At 42.5% G+C, this 26,077-nt stretch overlaps 1 protein-coding gene across 4 annotated transcripts in view; it reads right to left on the bottom strand.

Annotated features, from left to right (window-relative positions):
- The window catches only part of ipo11 (importin 11), an 837,351-nt gene that overhangs the window by 625,479 nt on the left and 185,795 nt on the right, over positions 1-26,077 (bottom strand). For 3 of the 4 annotated variants that reach the window (XM_068034109.1, XM_068034083.1, XM_068034092.1), the window contains exons 8-9: positions 16,436-16,499; positions 7,938-8,008 (exon numbers count right to left, since the gene is read on the bottom strand). In XM_068034109.1, coding sequence (XP_067890210.1) covers positions 7,938-8,008; positions 16,436-16,499 — 135 coding nt within the window. The remainder of the gene's footprint in view (positions 1-7,937; positions 8,009-16,435; positions 16,500-26,077) is intronic. The other variant, XM_068034101.1, reaches the window with a different exon arrangement.

Raw genomic sequence — 26,077 nt, 5'->3', positions numbered from 1 at the left:
CAAGCTTTGTTTGGGGCAGCAGGGACAATCAGTGACTTGAAAGTTCCACGGAGTAATTTAAAAGTTGCAGTGGAGGGCATAGGCCGAGCTCCAAGATCACAGCAGTTCCCATTGCAGAAACCGGTGTTTGACATTTTATACTGTCTGCAAAATTGAGTGTGCAGAGCCAGTCTAGTTTAGGGTGATGCTGGGGTTAACAGATTTCAGGTGCAATAGGCAAAGGAAACATCAATTAACAATTTGGTGCTTACTGCATGTCAGAAAATGCATTGTGCTTCCTCAATATTTGTTAAAACCTCAGTGCGACCTTTAACGTTACAAGAGATATGAACTCCCTAGACCAATTTCAGAATTGCATGACAAGATTTCACATTTTAAATTTTTTTTTATAACTAAACTAAAACTCTATTAACTAAATAATACATTTTGAGTAGCTGACACCCCGAATTACAAGGAAAGGTATTTTATTTACTTATTAAATACTTGGAAAACCTCACATCACACTTTTCCGTTACAGTCATCCCTGATGGTGAAATCTTTGCAGTTAACAGTCCCAAAATCCTCCCAGTTGCAATGGGTTGGATCTCCCAGACCTCTCTCAAAGTCAGTGTCCTCTTCATTCACTTCTCCGAGCACTTTCGACTTGGACATCTGTGAATTAGGTGACCCCTGGTGATCTGGTTGGTCTTTTACTTCTCTGCAAATCTCAACTTTTAAAACAGGTTCAAGTCTTTGCAGCCTTCTGTTGTATAAGTCTTCTGAAAGCAAGTGTTTCCTCTCTATCTCTCCCTTCCTTGAGACTGTCACCATTGTGTCTTCTTCCTTATAGTCTGTCTGCCTTCAGAAAATCTCTTGAATTTATCTTGAATCTTAAGTCAGTAGCCAATTATCCTTTTCCAAGATGCAAAGTCCACAAGTCTGGCAACAGAGAGCCACCTAGGACTTTCCATTGCTTCCAGTTATTGGAAGCTGCCATTTATTTACATTCTCAGAGTCACTGACTCCTTGTTTACGATCTGAAAGTCTGGAGGGTGAAACCCATTGTTCTTCAGATGTCATAATCTGGTGGGCTCTGCTTTTCAAAAAAAAGTGTTTTAATGTGAGATATTTTTTCTCCAGGTAACAAAGATTCCTGTCCTGTTGTAAGCACAGTTGTTGAGGTCACATGACTTATCTGACTCCATCTTAAACTACATTAAAAATCTGTTTTTTTTTTAAACATGTTACGAAGTCCAGCATCCATAACACAAATATATTTGCAACCTGCATTCAGGTTGACTGTCTGCTTCTGATATATTTTACTTGTGCTTGTATTTTTTCATGCTTGGTACGTGTGTCATTATTTCAAGTTCTAGACCTACTGATCAGTTAAATATTAGATGCCTAGCAATGCAACCACATTGTGCTAATACTCAATGGTCAGCGTTATGCACCATCCAGAGTAAACCTCAATCAATATGCGATTACATCCTGGTGATGGCCTCATACCAATCCTGGATTCAGTGATCTCAGAAGTCAACTTGACTCATGTTATATTAAGAAAAAACAAAATCCCATTGCAGTCACTGAAAAAGTTCCCTCCAGTATCCAGGCCAATATTCCTCCCTCAATTACTAGCACTGGTCATTCATCACATTGCTGTTTGTTGGGATCCTGTCATATGCAAAATGCTACTACATTTCCCTACCTAACAGTTGGTGCAATTCAAAGTAATTAAAAGCATGTGAAGCACTATGTAAAGTATTTCCTTTCTTACTCAATCAGACTCTACCCAAACTATTTAATCTGACAGATGTCCCACATAAATACTTCCAAATCACTTGCTTGCCTCAACATTTTAAATTCCGAGATCTACCCTCACCCAATCTATTCTCCAATGCAGAAAAGAAGTGCAATTACTGAATAGAAAAACACAGCAGCCAATCATACATAGCAAATTCTCAACCAACAAATGAGATGAATGACTCATCAATTATTTTTTGGTGTTGACTGGGAAGAGAGAGACCAAGAAAGGAAGATCTTTGTCTCTGGTCCATGTAACTTTAAGTTCTTCTGTGTCCACATGCATGCCCATCCTGGCTGCCACTCCATCACCAAGGCCCTATTCTCCCATATTTCACTTTGGGCCACATCCTGGTCCTATTTTACGTTCTTCCCCCTCATTAGGCCATGCCTGCCTCTGCTTTTCAACAGACCTTCTCTCTTCCCAACATTACAAGCTCAAGTCCTTACTGAACAAACTTCCCTGCCTCTCCTCTGCAACACCTTTATGTTCTCCTCCATAATCCACTTTAGTACCTATTAAGCAGCAACTCTCTGTGACCATCTCACCCAACTTGTTCGCCAATGGCTAACTTCTCAATGCTACTCCACATCCACTCACCTCTTCCACTATCGCTACTTTCAAATCAATTAACTGCTCTGTAGTATCTTCCAAAGTGCTCCCACGTGAATAAGGTCCTCACCATCCACAATCTATGGCATCAGCACTGAAAGAAGCGAGGCTCACGGGTGCCAATTCCTTCTCCCTTACCCAAACATCTCCAGCTAGTTATTCATTCCTTCCCATGGCCCATCCAAACCACTCGTATAGTGCTGGTGTAGCGCACACTACTAAATCACATCTTTGCTTTTTGCACAATCCTTGGAGCCCTGTCCCCCTTCCAGCACCTCACCATTTTGTTACTCCCATTTAATTCAAAATATTTTTTATTTAACTAGCATCCTAATCGCCACACTGAATTTCTTACCGAAATGCCCTCCTTTACCCTCTGCAGTGACTCCAACTACATCTAAATGTAGCCTCATCCCTCTCTACATATCTGTCCACCTTTCCTATTCAATCTAATGCTCCATCTAAACTTTCCTGCCTATACACATGGCTACTTGCTCATCTTCGCTATGACTTCACTGCTTCCAAGGTCTTAATCAGTGACTTTGCTACTCAAACGCTGTATAACTTATCAACTAACTTTGTTCCTAGCCAAAATACGAGCTGATGTTTTTAATGACTTATTTTCTTGAAGAATCATCCTTTCCTCGATCAAAACTTCAACCACTCCTCACTTAAAGAAAAACCCATGATCCAGGTGTCCTCTCTAACTGCCACCTCATCTTGAACCTTTTTCTCTCTCATAACCTCAGACCGGTTGCCCATCCTCAGCACAAGTCCAGCTCTCTGAAAACTCCCTGTTCAAATACTTCCAATCGAGTTTTCACACCAAGATGGCCCTGGGGAGGAAGTAGCATGAACGATACCCTCCATGACTGTGACCGTTATACAGCACCCTGTATTGCGCATTGTCTCCTTTTGTATATTTGTCAAGTCAACTCCTCTAATGCCACTCACGACTGTCCAGCTTCATGTGGGGATTCACTCTCACCAATTCGAATGCAGCTAACCTATCTACACTAATGGTTTTCTTCCTCTTCCAACCCGCATCGTCACTGCCTCAAAGATCTATCCTTGCTTCCTCAGAGTAATCACCTGGAGTCATGAGGCCAGCTTTCATACATACATTCAGGTCACCCAATTCTACCTCAACAGTACCACTCTTGATCACATGACATCTCCACACCACCTGCTACATGACTGGTACTTTTTTTTTAAAAACTGAGATTAAATTAATTGTTTGGTGTGGTTCCTCATTCAAATTGATAGCTTAGACTTGTCAGTATTAGAACAAATCAGTTAACAGATAGCAGTTCATTGAACTAATCAGAAAAGTGTGACGGATGATTTTTCATACAGCACACATCTAATGTGTCATACATTTAATGTATCATACACACTATATGCAAGTCTTTAATTATATGCAGATACATACATTTTACCATAGAATCTCCAATCATAATGCTCAAATTGTTATTTTTCTAAATACTTAAGCAACATAAAGTTGTTTTTTATTTATCCCTTCATGGGATGTGGGCATCGCTGGCTAGGCCAGCATTTATTGCCCATCCCCAATTGCCGCAATAAGGTGGTGGTGAGCCACCTTCTTGAACTGCTGCAGTCCATGTGGTGTAAGTACACTCACAGTGCTGTTAAGAAGGGAGTTCCAGGATTTTGACCCAGCGACGGTGAAGGAACAACGATATAGTTCCAAGTTAGGATCGTGTGTGGCTTGCGGGGGGAAACTTGCAGGTGGTGGTGTTCCCATGCATCTGTTCCCTATGTCCTTCTAGGTGGTAGAGGTCGCGGATTTGGAAGGTACTGTTGAAGGAGCCTTGATGAGTTGCTAAAGTGCATCTTGTAGATGCCACTGTGTATCGGTGGTGGAGGGAATGAATGTGGAAGGTGCTGCATGGAGTGCCAATCAAGCAGGTTGCTTAGTCCTGGATCGTGTCAAGATTTTTGAGTGTTGTTGGAGCTGCACTCATCCAGGCAAGTGGAGAGTATTCCATCACACTCCTGACTTGTGCCTTGTAGATAGTGGACAGGCTTTGAGGAGTCAGGAGGCGAGTTGCTCGCCACTGAATTCCCAGCCTCTGACCTGCTCTTGTAGCCACAGTACTTATACGGCTGATCCAATTCAATGTTTGGACCATGGTAAACCCCCAGTAGGGGAGTCAGCAATGGTGGATGTCAAGGGGAGATGGTCGAATTCTCTCTTGTTGGAGAAAGTGCACTTTTACTTCATATTTATTCAAACAGGGATCAAAGAATTGATGATACTCTCACTACAATATTTCAGCTATCTTTCAAGTTTATAAATTATATATCTGATCAAAATCCTCCACTTTCATTTAGTTGGGCTACCCAGGTGTTTTTTGTGCTACTACTAATTATTGGCTATCCCTCACAGGCGAGCATGATTGTCTTCCGTGAGTCCGAAGATGGCTGATGAGACCAATTTGGGATCTACAGACATTATGGCACGTAGGGCATTGCTTGTCATGTGGGATGTCTGGTCATGTATTATTGGTTTGGGTCATGGCTTGTTCTTTCCACCGCTCTCGCTTTTCCTCCTCATTTTGTCATCATTGGGTCTCAAAATGCTGGATCCTTCTCACAGACTCTGCCTTCATCTGGTTCGGTCCAGGGCGATGATCTCTCAAGAGTTGCTATTAATGTTGCATTTCATGTTGGCTTCCAGCACATCCTTGAAGCGCTTCTTCTGTCTTCCTCTGGTGCATCTGCCCTGTCTGAGCTGGAAAATAACAACCTGCTTTGGGAACCTGGTATCTGACATCCAAACTACATGACCAACCCAACGAAGCTGATGGAAAATCATCACAATCTCGATGCTTGTGGTGCCTGCTTGTGAGAGGCCACTGATGTTGGTATGCCTGTCTTCCCACTTGACATGTAGGTTCTTCTGCAGGCAGTATTGATGAAACAACTCCAGTGCTTTGAGGCGCCTCCTATACGTTGTGCATGTTTCAGCACCATACTGTAAGGTAGGGATCACGACCACATGATAGACCATGAAGCTTGGTTTCAGTTTTGATGCCGCGATCGTCAAGCACTCACTTCCTCAGGTGGCCAAAGGCTGCACCAGCAGATTTCAGGCGATGCTGGATTTTGTCGTCAATGTCAGCCTTCTGTGAAAGATAACTTCAAATGTACTGGAAGTGTTCCACATTATCCAGGTCCACCCCCTTGTCCTCGCTGTGGAACCTGGACAACTACAACTAATACTGGCAATGGCAATTTGCAGTTTTTTCACGCAAGAGGGGCACAGACAATTGATGGCCATGGGTAGCAAAAAGCAGCCCACTGTAAAGCAGCACAAAGAAAAAGCCAGGTTCCATAATGTTACACAGAATGACAAAATAGTACAGGTGATTAATTTCCCTGCCACCATAGTTTTATCAATAATCCGAAATGATAGAAATTCCCAAGAGTTCGATAATTATTAATCTACCAAATTAGTATCGCTCAAATACAAATATTTGCCTTTACATATGTGCTTTAAACTAGATAGGACATCACCTGTATCATCTAAAAACCCTGTATAGAGCACCAGGCATTTTAAACTTAAAACTGCTATAAATTAGACATATTGTAAGTGATTGTTAAGAGAGACAATACGACACTCTGAAAATTTAGGAGACCAACAAAAACTTCATTGAGCCCCTCAACATCTTAGTGTCCAGCAATGTACACCCACGTACTCAATCTATATAAAGCACAAAATCATGAGCTGCATTGCAAAATGATAAATGGCTTTTTCTGATTCCTTTCTTTCAAAGATGTAACGAACACTCACTGAAATCTGTTAAGCTGCATCTGCACCAATAATAACAGCTCAACAGATTCATGATTACAAGCAAGTTCCGATAAGTATAAAGATAGATGATCAATTATACAGAACACAAATTGTACGCAGTCAGGAAAGCGTGATTATGCTCACTACCCAAGCTCACAGATGGAATGAGAAGTATGGTAAGCCACTCGTGGGTTCTGTGTATCTGTGCAATTCTTCAGAAAAGAGGAGAAAGGAAAAGTCTCAAAAAAGCCTCAGGTACCATACCAAAATATTTTCTGGGGAGTTCAAAGCAATGGTGCACATTCTCTTCAACATTCTCAAAGCAACTCAGTATAAATTGTGCAGCAGTATACTAATAGCATCTTTTTGCATCTTGTGGAATCAGTTTTCTCAAACAGGATTCACTGATATAAAGATGATATTTTTGACCCAACTTTTCCCCTCCACACTAGGAATTCAATTTATACATAAAATATATATAAAATATTTACTTTACTCGTCCTGAGAAGGCTTCACTAACTCAAAAATTAGAATTTCTTTACATCCTCGTAAAATATGAGAGTCTTTATCGATTAGAAGCTTTCAAATTAACTTTCTTGATTCACTTGCAAATTAGATGAACACGGTACACAACTTTCAGGCATAAATCGACTGATTGCGAAGCCTCAAACTGTCCTCAACTTTATAGTTATCTGACCAAGTGACTCATTTTCTACAACAACAATCGCATACAATGAAGTCCGAGTACCCAACATCTTCCAAATGACAATGGCACTGTTCCTAAAATTTCTCCATTTGGAGGTGTGAATGAATGCACAGTTTATTTTTCTCTCCCAGTGTAAATTTAGCTCATAGTATAGCTCCAATTATTTACCTTATCATACAAATTTTTGATTATCCACAAGACAGAAGTCAGGGTTTTGGGGAGGTCACATCTCAACTATTATTCAGGTTGTCTTTTATGTTCATTTTGTTGCAATTTCCACACCCACTGGACTGCCACTGTTGTTCAGATTGGGTCAAGAATCACTACTGGGCTGCGACTTCGAGTAGAGTCAAGTCAGGATGGGTTGGGTTTGGTCATGAAACCACTTGGGGTATATTTTTCCATGATGGAGATGACTGAAGTTGCACAACATTTTGAAGATGAGGCTCACCATCAGTACTCTTTACAAAGTCAATTTATATAACTTCTTAATTTTTCATTTTTTAAAAATGTTTTGTTTGATGATAATAAACGAATTGCATCAGAGGACCAAGATTGTCAACATTAGGGAAATTATTCAATACATAGCTGGATTAGAAAATGTTCAAGCACCCTGTGTTAATGACTACCACAATTATGTTCTCTTAAGTTTTCAAGTTCATGTTCTTGCTAATCTCCACGATGTTGCAAAACTGCCTGGTTGGCAACCAATAAAACTCAAATTAACAAGGGCAGGGACGGTCTTAGGTTAGAACATCAACACTTATAGCTCTCAACTCTATCAACTGAAAAACATTTTAAATGTATATATGAATTTTTTGCAGCAGCAGGTCAAGAGTATCTGAAACTACATAAATTCTAATTAAACCGTAGGAAATTACTTCTGATCGGTTTTCATTTGGATGGATGAGACACACTAATTAGCCAAGTATATGATGTTCAATCTTCTGCTGTTCCCAAATATAATGACTTAAGTGTCAGACTGATTAACTTTCTTAAAAAAAGCTATAGTTGCTCACCACTTTAGTAAAAAGGATAATGGTCTTCTCCAGCTTTTCACTGCACATGTTCTCTGTATTGACTCGCCTACCTACAAAAAGGGCAAAATAACAAGGGGTAACTCCAAATGCACAGAATCATACTTAGCGCAATTAAAGGGGAAAAAAACAAAGTGCTGGAAATACTCAGATGGTCAGGCAGCATCTGTGGAGAGAGAAGCAGAGTTAACGTTTCAGGTCTATGACATTTCATCAGAACTGGCAAAGTTAAGAAAAGAATTAGATTTTAAGCAAGTGAAGGGTGGGGGGGGCGGGATTGGTGGGGAGAGAAAAAAAGGGAAGGTGTCTGATTGGGCATAGGGCAGGAGAGATTAAATAACAAAGCTGCCCTGGGACAAAGGACAAGAGTGTGCTAATGCTTGTGGTGAAAGACAAGGCATTAGTCCAGATAGAGACCAATGCTTTTAGACCTACTGAGTATTTCCAGCACTTACTGTTTTTATTTCAGATTTCCAGCATATGCAGTATTTTCGTTTTATACAATTAAAGGAAATCCTCACAACGAACAGATCCACTGCAGCCAATGAGAATTTTTTTACAAAAACAACAAAATTCCTCTCCAGTTCTCAAGTAAAGCAGTCATACTGGGATAAAAGCAAAATACTGCGGATGCTGGAAATCTGAAACAAAAACAAGAAATGCTGGATTCACCCAGCAGCATCCGTGGAAAGAGAAGCAGAGCCAACGCCTCGGGTCAGTGACCCTTCCTCGGAACCGAGGAAGGGTCACCGACCCGAGGCGTTGGCTCTGCTTCTCTTTCCACGGATGCTGCCGGGCCTGCTGGGTGAATCCAGCATTTCTTGTTTTTGTTTCAGTCATACTGGGATATGGTTTCATAACAGTTGACACCAATCCTTCTCCAAGAGACGAATCTTAACATGAGCCCAGACAGCAAACTTCACCTGGCTGTTCAGTCAAAAGAAGCAATAACAGCCGACATCAAATACACTTTGAATCAAGAATTAGGAACCAGTGAACAGGAATGAGAACCCAGCTTGTTTTTCCTCCCTAACCCAATAGACATGAAGCAAACTGCCACAGTACAAGAAAGCAATTTGAAGTTACTTTTATATGACACAGAACTCATTATTAGCATTACAAGTTTGCGATGCCACAGAGTTATACAGCACAGAAACAGGCCCTCCGGCCCACCGTGTCCATGCCGGCCATCAAACCTATCTATTCTAAACCCATTTTCCAGCACTTGGCCCATAGCCTTGCATGCTACGGCATTTCAAGTGCTCAGCTAAATACTACTTAAATGTTATGAGGGTTCCTGCCTCTACCACCCCTTCAGGTAGTGTGTTACAGATTCCAACCACCCTCTGGGTGAAAAGAATTTTCCTCAAATCCCCTCTAAACCTCCTGACCTTTACCTTAAATCTATGCCCCCTAGTTATTGACACCTTCGCTAAGGGAAATCGTTTCTTCCTATCTACCCCCCTCATAATTTTGTATACCACAATCAGGTCCCCCCTCAGCCTTCTCTGCTCAAAGGAAAACAACCCTAGCCTATCCAGTCTCTCTTCATAGCTGAAATGCTCCAGCCTGTGCAATATCCTGGTGAAACTCCTCTGCACCCTCTCCAGTGCAATCACATCCTTCCTATAGTGTGGTGACCACAACTGTACACAGTGCTCCAGCTGTGGCCTAACTAGCATTTTATACAGCTCCATCATAACCTCCCTGCCTCAGCTAATAAAAGCAAATAAAGGCAAGTATCCCATATGCCTTCCTAAACACCATACCTACCTGTGCTGCTGCCTTCAGTGATCTATGGACAAGTACACCAAGGTCCCTCTGACTCTCTGTACTTCCTTGGGTCCTACCATCCATTGTATATTCCCTTGCTTTGTTAGTCCTCCCAAAATGCATCAAACACACTTCTCAGGATTAAGTTCCATTTGTCACTGCTCTGCCCATCTATATCGTCCTGTAATCCAAGGCTTTCCTCCTCACAATTTACGACACCACCAATTTTCATGTCATCTGCGAACTTACTGATCATACCTCCTATATTCACATCTAAATCATTCATGTACTCTACAAACATCGAGTGTCCCAGCACCGATCCCTGTGGTACACCACTGGTCACAGGCTTCCAATCGCAAAAACAACCCTCGACCATCACTGCCTCCTGCCACTAAGCCAATTTTGGATCCTATTTGCCAAATTGCCCTGGATCCCATGGGCTCTTACCTTCTTAACCAATCTCCCGTGCAGGACCTTATCAAAAGCCTTATTGAAGTCCATGTAGACTACATCAACTGCTTTACCCTCATCTACACACCTAGTCACCACCTCGGAAAATTCAATCAAATTTGATAGAGACAATCTCCCCTTGACAAAGCTATACTGACTATTCTTGATTAATCCCTGCCTCTCCAAATGGGGATTAATCCTGCCCCTCAAAATTTATTCCAATAGTTTCCTTACTACTGATGTTAGACTCACTGGCCTGTAATTACCTGGTTTATCCCTACTTATCTTCATGAATTATGGGACCACATTCGCTGTCCTCCAGTCCTCTGGCACTTCTCCTGTGGCCAGAGAGGATTTGAAAATTTGTATCAAGGCCCCTGCAATCTCCTCGCTTGCCTCACATAGCAGCCTGGGATACATCTCATCTGGGCCAGGGGATTTATCCATTTTTAAGACCGCTAGAACAGCTAATATTTCCTCCCTTTCAATGTTAATTTATTCAAGTATATCACAATCCCTCTCCCTGATCTCTATACCTACATCGTCCTTCTCCACAGTAAACACAGATTAGAAATTAGAACATTACAGCGCAGTACAGGCCCTTCGGCCCTCAATGCTGCGCTGACCTGTGAAACCATCTGACCTACACTATTCCATTTTCATCCATATGTCTATCCAATGACCACTTAAATGCCCTTAAAGTTGGCGAGTCTACTACTGTTGCAGGCAGGGCGTTCCACGCCCCTACTACTCTCTGAGTAAAGAAACTACCTCTGACATCTGTCCTATATCTATCACCCCTCAACTTAAAGCTATGTCCCCTCATGTTTGCCATCACCATCCGAGGAAAAAGACTCTCACTATCCACCCTATCTAACCCTCTGATTATCTTATATGTCTCTATTAAGTCACCTCTCCTCCTCCTTCTCTCCAACGAAAACAACCTCAAGTCCCTCAGCCTTTCCTCGTAAGACCTTCCCTCCATACCAGGCAACATCCTAGTAAATCTCCTCTGCACCCTTTCCATAGCTTCCACATCCTTCCTATAATGCGGTGACCAGAACTGCACGCAATACTCCAGGTGCGGTCTCACCAGAGTTTTGTACAGCTGCAGCATGACCTCGTGGCTCCGAAACTCGATCCCCCTACTAATAAAAGCTAACACACCATATGCCTTCTTAACAGCCCTATTAACCTGGGTAGCAACTTTCAGGGATTTATGCACCTGGACATCAAGATCTCTCTGTTGATCTACACTATCAAGAATCTTCCCATTAGCCCAGTACTCTGCATTCCTGTTACTCCTTCCAAAGTGAATCACCTCGCACTTTTCCGCATTAAACTCCATTTGCCATCTCTCAGCCCAGCTCTGCAGCCTATCTATGTCCCTCTGTACCCTACAACATCCTTCGGCACTATCCACAACTCCACCGACCTTAGTGTCATCCGCAAATTTACTAACCCACCCTTCTACACCCTCTTCCAGGTCATTTTTAAAAATGACAAACAGCAGTGGCCCCAAAACAGATCCTTGCGGTACACCACTAGTAACTAAACTCCAGGATGAACATTTGCCATCAACCACCACCCTCTGTCTTCTTTCAGCTAGCCAATTTCTGATCCAAAGCTCTAAATCACCTTCAACCCCATACTTCCGTATTTTCTGCAATAGCCTACCGTGGGGAACCTTATCAAACGCCTTACTGAAATCCATATACACCACATCCACTGCTTTACCCTCATCCACCTGTTTGGTCACCTTCTCGAAAAACTCAATAAGGTTTGTGAGGCATGACCTACCCGTCACAAAACCGTGCTATCGCTAATGAACTTATTCTTTTCAAGATGATTATAAATCCTGTCTCTTATAACCTTTTCCAACATTTTACCCACAACCGAAGTAAGGCTCACAGGTCTATAATTACCAGGGCTGTCTCTACTCCCCTTCTTGAACAAGGGGACAACATTTGCTATCCTCCAGTCTTCCGGCACTATTCCTGTCAACAATGACGACATAAAGATCAAGGACAAAGGCTCTGCAATCTCCTCCCTAGCTTCCCAGAGAATCCTAGGATAAATCCCATCTGGCCCAGGGGACTTATCTATTTTCACACTTTCCAAAATTGATAACACCTCCTCCTTGTGAACCTCAATCCCATCTAGCCTAGTAGTCTGAATCTCAGTATTCTCCTCGACAACATTTTCTTTCTCTACTGTAAATACTGACGCAAAATATTCATTTAACACATCCCCTACCTCCTCTGATTCCACACACAACTTCCCACTACTATCCTTGATTGGCCCTAATCTAACTCTAGTCATTCTTTTATTCCTGATATACCTATAGAAAGCCTTAGGGTTTTCCCTGATCCTATCCGCCAATGACTTCTCGTGTCCTCTCCTTGCTCTTCTTAGCTCTCCCTTTAGATCCTTCCTGGCTAGCTTGTAACTCTCAAGCGCCCTAACTGAGCCTTCACGTCTCATCCTAACATAAGCCTTCTTCTGCCTCTTGACAAGCGCTTCAACTTCTTTAGTAAACCACGGCTCCCTCGCTCGACAACTTCCTCCCTGCCTCACAGGTACATACTTATCAAGGACACGCAGTGGCTGCTCCTTGAATAAGCTCGATTGTGCCCATCCCCTGCAGTTCCCTTCCCCATCCTACGCATCCTAAATCTTGCCTAATCGCATCATAATTTCCTTTCCCCCAGCTATAATTTTTGCCCTGCGGTATATACCTGTCCCTGCCCATTGCTACGGTAAACCTAACCGAATTGTGATCACTATCACCAAAGTGCTCACCTACATCTAATGATGAAAAGTAATCATTTAAAATCTCACCTACGTCTTCCAGCTCCATGATTCCAATGGTATATTCATGCAAAATATAGCCAGATTTACATGAATCATAGAGTTTCATCAATCCAGCTGAAACCCCTCATTTATACATACTGAGTTGTCTAATATCTTTAATGATAAATTATAATTGCTACTAAGTTTCTCAGAACACCCATGAAAATAAAATCTTAAAAGCAGCCATCAAACATTCTTGACCTCCATGCTGCACATGGGCAGCCAAACTGTTCAACCAAATGATGGAAGAATAAACAGGTATTAACAACTTTGCAGATTGAGGAAAGTAGGGAGGTGTTAAATCTACATTGGCTCCCAGTCCTTTTTCTTCAGTTAATATTCTAATCCTCGAGTTCAAATCCCTCTATGGGTGCATCCCTCCCTATCTCTGTCACCTCTTCCAAACCTCCAAGAGTTCTGTGCTCCTTCAATTCAGACCTTGGGTTGGCGGGTGAGCCAAAAATAGATGGCATTTTCTCAGATTCCTTTTGAAACATAACATACATTTTTAATAATACCCTACAATCGATTCAGTGAGACTGATGAGCATTAAACTTTTAAACAACCTGAATAATTCACATTAGATGGAAGGTACCAAAAGTGCGGATAGTTAAGTACAATTGAGACGTGCCTTTCAGCTCATCAGAGTCATCCTGCTGAAGAAATCGTTTCATTCTTCACCACCACCAACCCACACTTTTCACAAAATCTAACTGCCTATGGAATGACTTTTGTCCCCATTACCCTACCAGAAAACCATTCCAGGTATTAAATCAGTCTGTGTGAAGCACCTCCTGGCATCAATTCTGAACTTGCCTTTTACCCATCTCTCTCCCTCTTGTCCTGAAGTAGTAGTTGAACTTGAAGTAACTTTCAGGATTAAGCTTTACTTTTTTATTTTGCACCAGGTACCATTTCGAATAAGGTCCCATTCATTAGCCGACATTCGGCACTCAAACTTCAGTGATTTTCTGACCTTCCCTATCCTCTACCACAAGGGTAGAGTCCATCAGTTCCAGGACCTGCATGCCTCCCTTGTGTCTCACTGACTAGAATTAAACATAGCACTCAAGGCACACCACACTGATCAGAGCAGCACACAGCTCCTGTGTGACAATCTTTGACTTGGCAATATAATGCAGCATTTTCTTTGGCTTGTTGATTCTGCATGACAACAATTAGGCATAGTTGATGTGGAGTTGCATCCCACATCTCTACCATAACTGGCTTAATACCATTAACTATGCCCACTCTCTTTCTTTCCCTAATGCAAACCTTTCACTTTCTTGTATTCAATTTCATCTGCCACTTCCAAATATTGTCTTGACCTTCTATAACTCTGATTAATTCATCAGACTTTACTTCCTTCAGAGTCTGGTATCTGCAAACATGACCAACTTAAATTATGTTTCTAAATCCTGGTCATTTGTAAATTTCCTTTCAATAAACCCCCTGAATACTACTCAATCTTTCCTCTCTTTCTTCCAATTCCTTATTCGCATCTAGGTTTTTCCTTCGGATATCCACTAATTTAAGCCTATGTAGCATGTCGAACTTTGGAAGGCCTTCTGAAAGTCTTGGTACACTATACTGTAATATTCAGCTTACTATTAAACTTATACAGAATATCTCAAGAGTCAGACGGGTTAAAAGAAATAGGAGCTTTATTAAACACGTCTTAACTGCTATGATTTACATCTTCCAAGCCTGTACACGGGCGTTCTACATGTGGTGTTACATCACTTCCTGTGATGAGGTGTACAGCATGATTAGCATATCTAACCCAGAAACAACCCAATATCCAGTATACTACATTATACAACATCTTCCGCACCACCACCCCCTCCAATCTCCAACTCTCTGACTTCTATTTTTTACATAGACAATCGCTATCGCACTTTCACAAGGAGACCTCTTTTTCTTTGAAGGGGATATGTGGTTTGTCTCTATCTTGAAGTGAAGACCAATAATGTAATCTGCAAACTTTTCACAGCCCCATGTAGCCGCTCATGCTTCTTTCTCTCTCACTGCATATCTCTGATCAGTCTCTGTCAGGGAACAGGATGTGTCGTAAAGTGGTCTGCACTTTCCATCTGCAATGGTACAACTCAGTGCTGTAGAAGATGCATCTGCAGCGATGATAGTGGGTCGCTCTGGGTCATAATAAGCTGAGACATCAACTGAGAACAGCATTTCAGTCACCAAATTTTTCCCTTAATAAATGAAGCTTATGTTCTGAATTCAGCAAAAACCTGAAAAATTACTTATTCACAAAACATTATCAAACGTACCTTTTAAGTTACATTTGTGTATTTCAGTAGCTTCATTAATATTTTACATAAAAGCTTCAGCTTCACTCAAAGCCAAATCTTTCCAAGTTTATATTTTGCTTTTCACCAGTTTTCAGAGAGATATCACAATCAAAGTTGCGCAGATGTGCAGCAGCAAGACTGCAACTCCCCCGAGGTTCCCACAATGAAGCACAAGTCCGCCCATTAAGTTACTTGCGCACGCAGCCACACAAAAAATTTAAGGGGCCCGCTCATTTAAATGAATAGGCCACACACAACAAAGAAAATAGGGGGAACATCAGTTGTGGGGCTGGAGGAAGTTAGAGATAATGAGGGGAGAGGCATTATGGGATATGAAAGCATGGATGAGAATTTTAAGATTGAGGTTTTGCCCGACTGGAAGCCAATATAGGCAGGGGCGATGGGTGAACAGAAAGTGATGAAAGTTAAAATATGAGCTGCAGAATTTGGATGAGTTCAAGTTCATGCAGTATATAAACTGAATTGGAGTTACTCTCCTTGGAGCAAAGGAGTTTGATGGGAGATCTGATAGAGGCGTACATGATTATGGCTGGTTTAGACAGGGTAGACAAAGAAAAGCTTCCCCATTAACTGATGGTACAAGGACTAGGGGACACAGAATTAAGGTTTTGGGCAATAGACACAGGGGGATGTGAGGAAGAAATTTTTTCACACAGCGAGGGGTAATGACCTGGGACTCGCTGCCTATGTGGGTGGTGGAAGCGGAGACAATGAATGATTTCAAAAGGAAATTGGATAGGCACCTTGATGGAAATAAACTTAATAAAGGGATAAAGCAAGGGAATGGGACTGTCTGGATTGCTCTACAGAGAGCTGGTATGGAACTAATGAGCCGAATAATCTCCTTTTGTACCATTATGACTATGTCCCACATTATTGAGTGGTCCATGTTAAGACATTAATATAAAACTTTATCCTGAAACAAATGAGGTCAGTCACAACTCTGGTTAACAGCTTCAATGTTCCATAAATAATTAAATCAGTGTTGTTTTTTCCATATACATTTGTGGGTTCTGCCATGTAGCACTCAAAGTAAAATTTTACACAAGTCTTCAGCTTATTGTTATTTACCATAAATGTACTTACGACATTCCAGAAACTGTTTTAACCTCTCAAAAACTGTGTTCAGAAATTCCTTTAAAAAAATGGGGGGAGAAGAGAACAATTAATTAGTGATAAATAACAAGTCTCTAACAGGCTAGGAACAACAAAATCACATCCTATTCACATTCGTGAACAGTTTTGAAATTAAGACATGAATATATTTCAATCGTTCACTTTCAGCGGCATTTAAAAAATAATATCCTTTCACAACAAAACGTTCAAAACCATGTCTATTGGACAGTTAATAGAAAAGTTCAACAAAGTTCTGACACTTTTTTATATTCCATGAAAGCTACATACTATCAATACTATACATCCATAAGAAAAAGGTAATTGAAAAACTAATGAGCTCAAACACATTTCAGATTTAGAGTTGTGGCTAAGAGAAAAATTATGAAGTTAGCATGATAATCATTTTTTCAAGTAATCAGGCATGATCTAAAACAAAAATTAAACTACTTTGCTTATGATATCCTATGCTTATATTATTACAAACGTTGTGTCAATTCCGAGGACCGACGGAGGCTGCAAGCAGTTATTGAAAAGAAAGTGGAATGGGCAAGAAAGTGACAGATGGATTCAATGTCAGGAAATGTAAAGTGGTATATTTGGTTAAAGATGAAATAATCAAGCATTAAATGGGGCAAAGTTATGTGGAGCAGCAGAGAGATTTGTGGGTTTAAGCAAGGCAATAAAAGCTGCACTTAAAGTGGAAAAGGACATAAAAAAGCTAACAGAATACTGGGTTTCATGAGTTGAGATGCAATCAAGAATCCATATAAAATCTTGCTAACGCCACTGTCTTTAGGGTTCTACCCTGCAGGAAGGACACGGAGACAATCGACAGCATACAATACAGATTCAAGAGGATATATGATGGAATACAAGTACAAAGACAAATGTTAAAAATTGAAGACCTTTTTCATCGGAAAGGGACAGAATACAGGCTGATTTGACAGATAGAAAATTATGAAAGGATGGGACAGAATATATAGAAATAAACTGCGTCCAATAGCTGAGACACTGCGAAAGAGTGGAAGTAGGTGTTAGACATGAATACTAGCGATTTAGAACTGAAAGCGACCGAAACTTTTTTTCCTTTTAAAAGTGATGAGGCTATGGAATGCACTGCTCAAATCAATGATTCAATCAGAGACGAGAGTCAATTTTAAGAACAGGTTAGATATGTATGGTTGCTAAATTTGCTGATAACACAAAGATAAATCAGAAAGTAAGTTGTGAAGACATAAGGAGGCTACAAAGGAATATTGATAGGTTAAGTGAGTGGGCAAAGATCTGGTAAATAGAATATAATGTGGGAAAAAGTGAAATCGTCCATTTTGGCAGGAAGAATAAAAAAACGATGCATATTATCTTAATGGTAAGAGATTGCACAGCTCTGAGATGCAGAGGAATCTGGGTGCCCTAGTGCATGAATCACAAAAAGATAGTGTGCAGATTTAGCAAGTAATTAGGAAAGATAATAGAAAGTTAGCATGTATTGCGAGGGGAATTGAATACAAAAGTAGGAAGCTTATGTTTCAGTTATACAGGGCTTTGGTGAGATGACATCTGGAGTACCGTGTACCGTATTGGTCTCCTTATTTAAGGAAGGATGTAAATGCATTGGAAGCAGTTCACAGAAGGTTTACTAAGCTAATAACTGGAATGGGCAGGTTGGCTGATGAGGAAAGATTGGACAGGCTAGGCTTGTATTTGCTAGAGTTTAGAAGAGTAAGAGGCGACCTGATTGAAACATATAAGATCCAAGGGATCTTGACAGGGTGGATGTGGAAAGGATGTTCCCCCTGTGGGTGAATCTAGAACTAGGGATCACTATTTAAAAATAGGGGGTCGCCCATTTAAAACAGAGATGAAGAGATATTTTTTCTCAGAGGGCCGTCAGTCTTTGGAACTCTCTCCCTCAAAAGGCAGTGGAAGCAGAGTATTTGAATATTGTTTAGGCAGATGTAGATAGATTCTTGATAAGCAAGGGAATGAAAGGTTATCTGGAATAGGTAGGAACGTTGAATCGAGGTTACAATCCTATCAGCCATGATCTTACTAAATGGCGAAACAGGCTTGAGGGGCCGAAGGACCTGCTCCTGCTCCTAATTTCTATGTTTGTATGTTGAAGGAAAGGGGCATAATGAGATATGGGAACAGGGGAGGGCACTTGGGATTTCAGTTGGTCACTTGTTCCTCATTGATGTTTTCTGCTACTCAAAATTCATTCAATTCGTCATTACTGATCAAATATCTAATTAAATGCTTAATTTGAGCAATCATTTTTTGAGCTACTGATGTGAGATACAATTTCAGATGTGACACTACAACCATATAGCGCAATCACACAGAAATTACAACATAGAAACAGGTCATCTGTGCCACCATATCCATGTTGATCTTAGGACTCCACAGGCAATGTCGTCCTGATACATATGCACACACTGTTGAGATCCCTTCAACTCCCTTTCATTCAAAAACTTACCTACCCGAATTTGATAACATTGAGTGACTCTTTCCATGCTTTTGTTTGTTTGTCCATGGGATGTGGGCGTAGCTAGCAAGGCCAGCATTTATTGCCCATCCCTAATTGCCCTTGAGAAGGTGGTGGGGAGTCACGTTCTTGAACCACTGCAGTCGTGTGGTGTAGGTATACCCATAGTGCTGTTAGGAAGGGAGCTACAGGATTGTGACCCAGCAAAGATGAAGGAATGGCGATATATTTCCAAGTCAGGATGATGTGAGTCTTGGAGTGGCTTTGTTGAGTCAAAATTTGAATTACTTGTCGCAGAATTCCCAGCCTCTGACCCGTTCTTTTCGCCACAGTATTTATGTGGCTGGTCCAATTAAGTTTCTGGTCAATTGTAACTTCCAGGATGCTGTTGGTGGGGTTGCAATGGTAATGCAATTGAATATCAAGGGGAGATGGTCAGATATAGCAGTTCAAAACTGGGCATCCATGAGGTGCTGCGGACCAACAGGAGCAGCTGAATTGTATTAAACCACAATCTGTAACCTCATGACCCCGCATAACCCTTATTCTACCATTACCATCAAGCCAAGGGATCAACCCTGGTTCAATAATGAGGGGAGAGCATGCCAGGAGCAGCACCAGGCATACCTAAAAATGAGATGTCAACCCAGTGAAGCTACAACACAGGACTACTTGCATACCAAACAGCGGAAGCAGCAAGCGTTAAGTGATTCCACAACCAGCGAATCAGATCAAATTTCTGCAAACTTGTCACATCCAGTTGTGAATTAAACAAACAGAAGGAGGAGGCTCCACAAATATCCTCATCCTCAATCATAGGGGGGGCCCAGCACATCAGTGCAGAAGAAAAGGCTGAAGTATTTGTGACCATCTTCAGCCAGATGTGCAAAGTGGATGATCCAATTCAGCCTCCTCCGGAGGTCCCCAGCATCACTGATGTCAGTCTTCAGCCAATTCGATTTACTCCAAATGATATCAAGAAATGGCTGAAGGCACTGGATATACTGAAAAGGCTATGGGTCCTGACAACATCCTGGTTGTAGTGCTGAAAACTTGTGCTGCAGAACTAGCTGTGCCCTGAGCCAGGCTCTTCCAATACACCTACAACACAGGCATCTACCAACAATGCAATAAGTGGCTTAGGTATGTCCCATCCACAATAAGCAGGACAAATCCAGTCCAGTCAATTACTGCCCCATCAGTCTACTCTTGATCACCAAAGTGATGAAGGATGTTGTCGACAGTGCTGTCAAGGGCCACTTAAACAGCAAGAACCTGCTCACCGATGCTCAGTTTGGATTCCACCAGAGCCAACTGGTCTCATTGCAGCCTTGGTTCAAACATAGATAAAAGAGCTGAACTCCAGAGGTCAGGCAAGAGTGAATGCCCTGGACATCAAGGCAACATTTGAGTGAGCCAAATTGAAGTCAATGGGAATCAGGGGAAAAACTCCTTACTGGTGAGAGTCATAACTAACACAAAGATGGTTGTGGTTGCTGGAGGCCAATTATCTCAGCCCTGGACATTGCTGCAGGAGTTCCTCAGGATCGTGTCCTAGGCTCAACCATCTTCAGCTGCTTCATCTATAACTTTCCCTCCATCGTACAGTGGCACAGTGGTTAGCACCACAGCCTCACAGCTCCAGCCACCCGGGTTCAGTTCTGGGTACTGCCTGTGTGAAGTTTGCAAGTTCTCCCTGTGACCACGTGGGTTTCCGCCGGGTGCTCCAGTTTCCTCCCACAGCCAAAGACTTGCAGGTTGATAGGTAAATTGGCCATTGTAAATTGCCCCTAGTGTAGGTAGGTGGTAGGGGAATGGTGGGGGTGTGGTAGGGAATATGGGATTAATGTAGGATTAGTATAAATGGGTGGTTGTTGGTCAGCACAGACTCAGTGGGCCGAAGGGCCTGTTTCGGTGCTCTATGACTTCATGATAAACCTCTATGATAACCCTAGCCTATCCAATCTTTCCTCTTAGCTGCAACTTTCAAGCCCTGGCAACATTCTTGTAAGTCTCCTCTGTTTTATGAGGGGCCAATATAGACAGGAAGGACCTGTTGCCCCGAGCGGACAGGTCAATTACCAGCGGGCAGAAATTTAAGGTGATTGGCAGGATTAAAGGGGATGTGAGGAAATACTTATTCACCCAGAGGGTGGTGGGTGTCTGGAATTCACTGCCAGGAATGGTGGTGGAAGCAGAAACCCTCAATTCTTTACAAAGGTACCTGGACATGCACCTGAAGTGCTGTAACCTGCAAGGCTATGGACCAAGTGCTGGAAGGTGGGTTTAGATTGGATGGCTAGTTTTTTCGGCTGGCACAGACATGATGGACTGAATGGCCTCTGTCAGTAGCGTAATTTATCTATATGGTTCTATGGACCTAGAAAATGGAAATGAATACGATGTTCAGAGGTACTGTTCTCAGAGTAGACTCAAAGGGAGGTAGGTGATGCAATTAAATGAGCCAAGTATCTGAAACCTTATTTGGGGATTTAGATAATCCAAATGAGATGTTTAACATTGCAGCAAAGCAAGCTGATCCTGAGATATACCGAACAACAAAGACAGCTCTGTCAGAAGCTGAGGCGAAAGGAGTTCCGGAAGGATATTATATGGCAAAGGGGTTTTGAGGAGGAAATGGAGACCACCTTATAGGCCTGCCGACGAAGACTGGACAGTTGAACAGATATTGGTACCACCTAAACCCAGTTCTGATGAAGGGTCACTGACCTGAAACGTTAACTCTGCTTCTCTCTCCACAGATGCTGCCAGACCTGCTGAGTATTTCCAGCATTTCTTGTTTTTATTTCAGATTTCCAGCATCTGCAGTATTTTAGTTATATTTTGATGATTAAAACATACTGTCATGAATATCCACATGACTGGAATCAAGGACTAGACATTCTTTTATCTGCCATTAGAGACTCGTCAAATGAGTCTACAGGCTGCAGTCCTTTTGAATTGGTTTATGGACATGAAATAAGAGGTCCTCTAAAACTTATAAAGGACAGATTCTTGGAACAAAAGAATGAATCGCCGCAACCCGACTATGTATCTGTGTTCCAGGAAAGGCTCATAAAAGCTTCTGGTGTGGCTCAGGAACACCTTAAAGCATCCCAAACCAATATGAAAAGATGGGCAGACAAGAATGCAAAAGCCCGAGATTTTTAACCGGGGATGAAGTAGTAGTATTGTTAGCATTACAGGGAGAACCACTAAAAGAGTGGTTCAGTGGCCCATAATGAGTCATCAAAAGAGTGGGTAAGGTAGATTACTTGATTGACACCCCCGACCGCCAGAAGAACAACCAGTTGTGTCACATCAATATGCTCAAACAGTATTACCGCAAGGAGGAAGATAAGCCAATACAGTTATGTCAAGTAATCGGGACTGTTGAGAAGGAAAAGGATAGTGAGGATGAGGCAGAAGTAGGACTAGGAAACTCTCAGATTGAACCTCCAACTGTCAGATTAGCAAATACAGAATGGCTAGGAAAATTTAAAAATAGGCTTTTACACTTAGAGGCAAAAGAACGTGAAGTCCTAACCAGGGTTTTCACAATGTTTCAAAATGCTTGTAGGGATAAGCCAGGATATACAACCTTAGCCATACACGATATGGGTATAGGGGGAACCATTCCTTTAAAACAGCATCCTTGCCACTTAGGCCCAGACAGCCTGGGATGAAGTAGTAGTGTTGTTAGCACTAGTTGAACCTAGTCAGGACAGCTGGAATTCGCAGATGGTCTTGATGTCTAAACCTAGCGGGTCAGCTCAAACATACATAGACTCTGGAAAAGTCTGCTCCGCCATTCATTATGATCATGGCTGACCATTCAAGTCAGTAACCTGATTCTGCTTTCCTCACATATCTTTTGACCCCTTTCGCACCAAGAGCTATATCGAACTCTTTCTTGAAAACATACAATGTTTTGGCCTCAACTGCTTGCTGTGGTAGCGAATTCCACAGGCTCACCACTCTCTGGGTGAAGAAATTTCTCCTCATTTCAGTCCTGAAAGGTTTACCCCGTATCCTTAGACTACGACCCCAGGTTCTGGACTCACCCACCATTGGGAACATCTTTCCTGCATCTACCCTGTCAAGTCCTGTTAGAATTTTATAGGTTTCTATGAGATCCTCCTTCACTCTTCTGAACTCCAACGAATATAATCCTAACCGACGCAATCTCTCCTCATAAGTCAGTCCCACCATCCCAGTAATCAGTCTGGTAAACCTTCGCTGCACTCCCTCTATAGCAAGAACATCCTTCTTCAGATAAGGAGACCAAAACTGCACACAATATTCCAGGTGTGGCCTCACCAAGGCCCTATAGAATTGCAGCAAGTATTCCCTGCTCCTGTACTCGAATCTTCTCACTATGAAGGCCAACATACCATTTGCCTTTTTTACCGCCTGTTGCACCTGCATGCTCACCTTCAGTGACTGGTGTGCGAGAACACCCAGGTCTCGTTGCATAGTCCCCTCTCTCAGTTTATAGCCGTTCAGATAATTATCTGTCTTTCTGTTTTTGCTACCAAAGTGGATACCCTCACATTTATCCACATTATACTGCATCTGCCATGCATTTGCCCAATCACCCTGAAGCCTCTCTGCATCCCCCTCACGACTCACCCTCCCACCCAGTTTTGTGTCATCTGCAAATTTGGAGATATTACATTTAGTTCCCTCATCTAAATAATTATTATATATTGTGAATAGCTGGGGTCCTAGCACCGATCCCTGCGGTATCCCACTAGTCACTGCCTGCCATTCGGAAAAAGATGCGTTTATTCCTACTCTTTGTTTCCCATCTGCCAACCAATTTTCTATCCATCGCAAAACACTACCCCCAATCCCATGCGCTTTAATTTTACATGCTAATCTCTTGTGGGACTTTGTCGAAAGCCTTCTGAAAATCTAAACAAACCACATCCACTGGCTCCCCCTCATCAACTCTACCAGTTACACCCTTGAAGAATTCTTGTAGATTTGACAAGCATGTAAATCCTTGCTGACTCTGTCCGATTCTACCACTGTTCTCCAAGTGCTCCGCTATAAAATATTGGATAACGGACTTCAGAATTTTCCCTACTTGGGCGGCACAGTGGCGCAGTGGTTAGCACCGCAGCCTCACAGCTCCAGCGACCCGGGATCAATTCTGAGTACTGCCTGTGAGGAGTTTGCAAGTTCTCCCTGTGTCTGCGTGGGTTTCCTCCGGGTGCTCCGGTTTCCTCCCACAAGCCAAAAGACTTGCAGGTTGGTAGGTAAATTGGCCATTATAAATTGCCCCTAGTATAAGTAGGTGGTAGGGAAATATAGAGACAGGTTGGGATCTGGTAGGAATATGGGATTAGTGTAGGATTAGTATAAATGGGTGGTTGATGGTCGGCACAGACTCGGTGGGCCGAAGGGCCTGTGCTGTATCTCTAAACTAAACTAAACCGACGTCAGGCTGACTGGTCTATAATACCCCGTTTTCTCTCTACCTCCCTTTTTAAATAGTGGGGTTACATTAGCTACCCTCCAATCTGCAGGAACTGTTCCAGAGTCAGTAGAATCTTGGAAGATGACCACCAATGTATCCACTATTTCTAGGGCCACTTCCTTAAGTACTCAGTAGAAGACACAAGTTCCATACCAGAAATAGGAGGTAACCCAGGGGCTAAAAAGTGAGCAAATTAAGGAAATCAGTATCAGCAGAGAAAAGTATTGGAGAAACTTGAGGGATTAAAATCTGACAAGTCCCCAGGACCAGATGGCCGACACCCTAGGGTTCTAAAAGAGATAGCTGCAGACATAGTGGATGCACTGGCTATGATTTTCCCATAATCACTTAGATTCAGGAATGGTCCCATCAGATTGGAAGTTGACAAATGTTACAATGGACAGAGGGCATTCTGAAGGGGGAGGGTGAACAGCCAGAGGTTGTGGTACACATCGGTACCAACGACATAGGCAGGAAGAGTGATGAGGTCCTGCAGGGGGAGTTTAGGGAGTTAGGTAGTAAGTTAAAAAAACAGGACCTCTAGGGTTGTAATCTCTGGATTACTCCCTGTGCCACGTGCCAGTGAGGCTAGAAATAGGAAGATAGTGCAGCTAAAGACGTGGCTGAGCAGCTGGTGTAGAAGGGAGGGTTTCAGATATCTGGACCATTGGGCTCTCTTCAGGGACAGATGGGACCTGTACAAGGAGGACGGGTTGCATCTAAACTGGAAGGGCACCAATATCCTGGCTGCAAGGTTTGCTAGCATCACTCGGGAGGGTTTAAGCTAGTGTGGCAGGGGGGTGGGAACCAGAGCAGTAGGACAGCTAGTGAAGTAAATGACGAGGACATAGTAAATAAGGCCAGCAGGACTAAGAGGAAGAGCAGGCAGGGAGATGTTGCTGAGCACAGCGGGACTGGTGGTCTGAAGTGCGTTTGTTTCAATGCGAGAAGGATAACAGGTAAGGCAGATGAACTTAGAGGTTGGATTAGTACTTGGAAATATGATGTTGTTGCTATTACAGAGACTTGGTTGAGGGAAGGGCAGGATTGGCAGCTAAATGTTCCAGGCTTTACAAGCTTCATGCGGGATAGAGGGGGATGTAAAAGGGGTGGAGGAGTTGCATTACTGGATAAGGAGAATATCACAGCTGTACTGCGGGAGGACACCTCAGAGGGGTCATGCAGCGAGGCAATATGGGTGGAGCTCAGGAATAGGAAGGGTGCAGTCACGATGTTGGGGGTTTAGTACAGGCCTCCCAACAGCCAGCGGGAGGTAGAGGAGCAGATATGTAGACAGATTGTGGAAAGATGTAAAGGTAACAGGGTTGTAGTGGTGGGTGATTTTAACTTCCCATATATTGACTGGGTCACACTTAGTGCTAGGGGCTTGGATGGGGCAGAATTTGTGAGGAGCATCCAGGAGGGCTTCTTGAAACAGTATGTAGATAATCCAACTAGGGATGGGGCCATTCTGGACCTGGTATTGGGGAATAAGCCCGGCCAGGTGGTCGAAGTTGCAGTGGGGGAGCATTTCGGGAACAGTGACCATAATTCCATAAGTTTTAAGGTACTTGTGGATAAGGATAAGAGTAGTCCTCGGGTGAAGGTGCTAAATTGGGGGAAG

This window comes from Heterodontus francisci, chromosome 1 (genome assembly GCF_036365525.1).
Source record: "Heterodontus francisci isolate sHetFra1 chromosome 1, sHetFra1.hap1, whole genome shotgun sequence".
Lineage (NCBI taxonomy): Eukaryota > Metazoa > Chordata > Chondrichthyes > Heterodontiformes > Heterodontidae > Heterodontus > Heterodontus francisci.
This window is presented reverse-complemented; position numbering and strand designations above follow the sequence as displayed.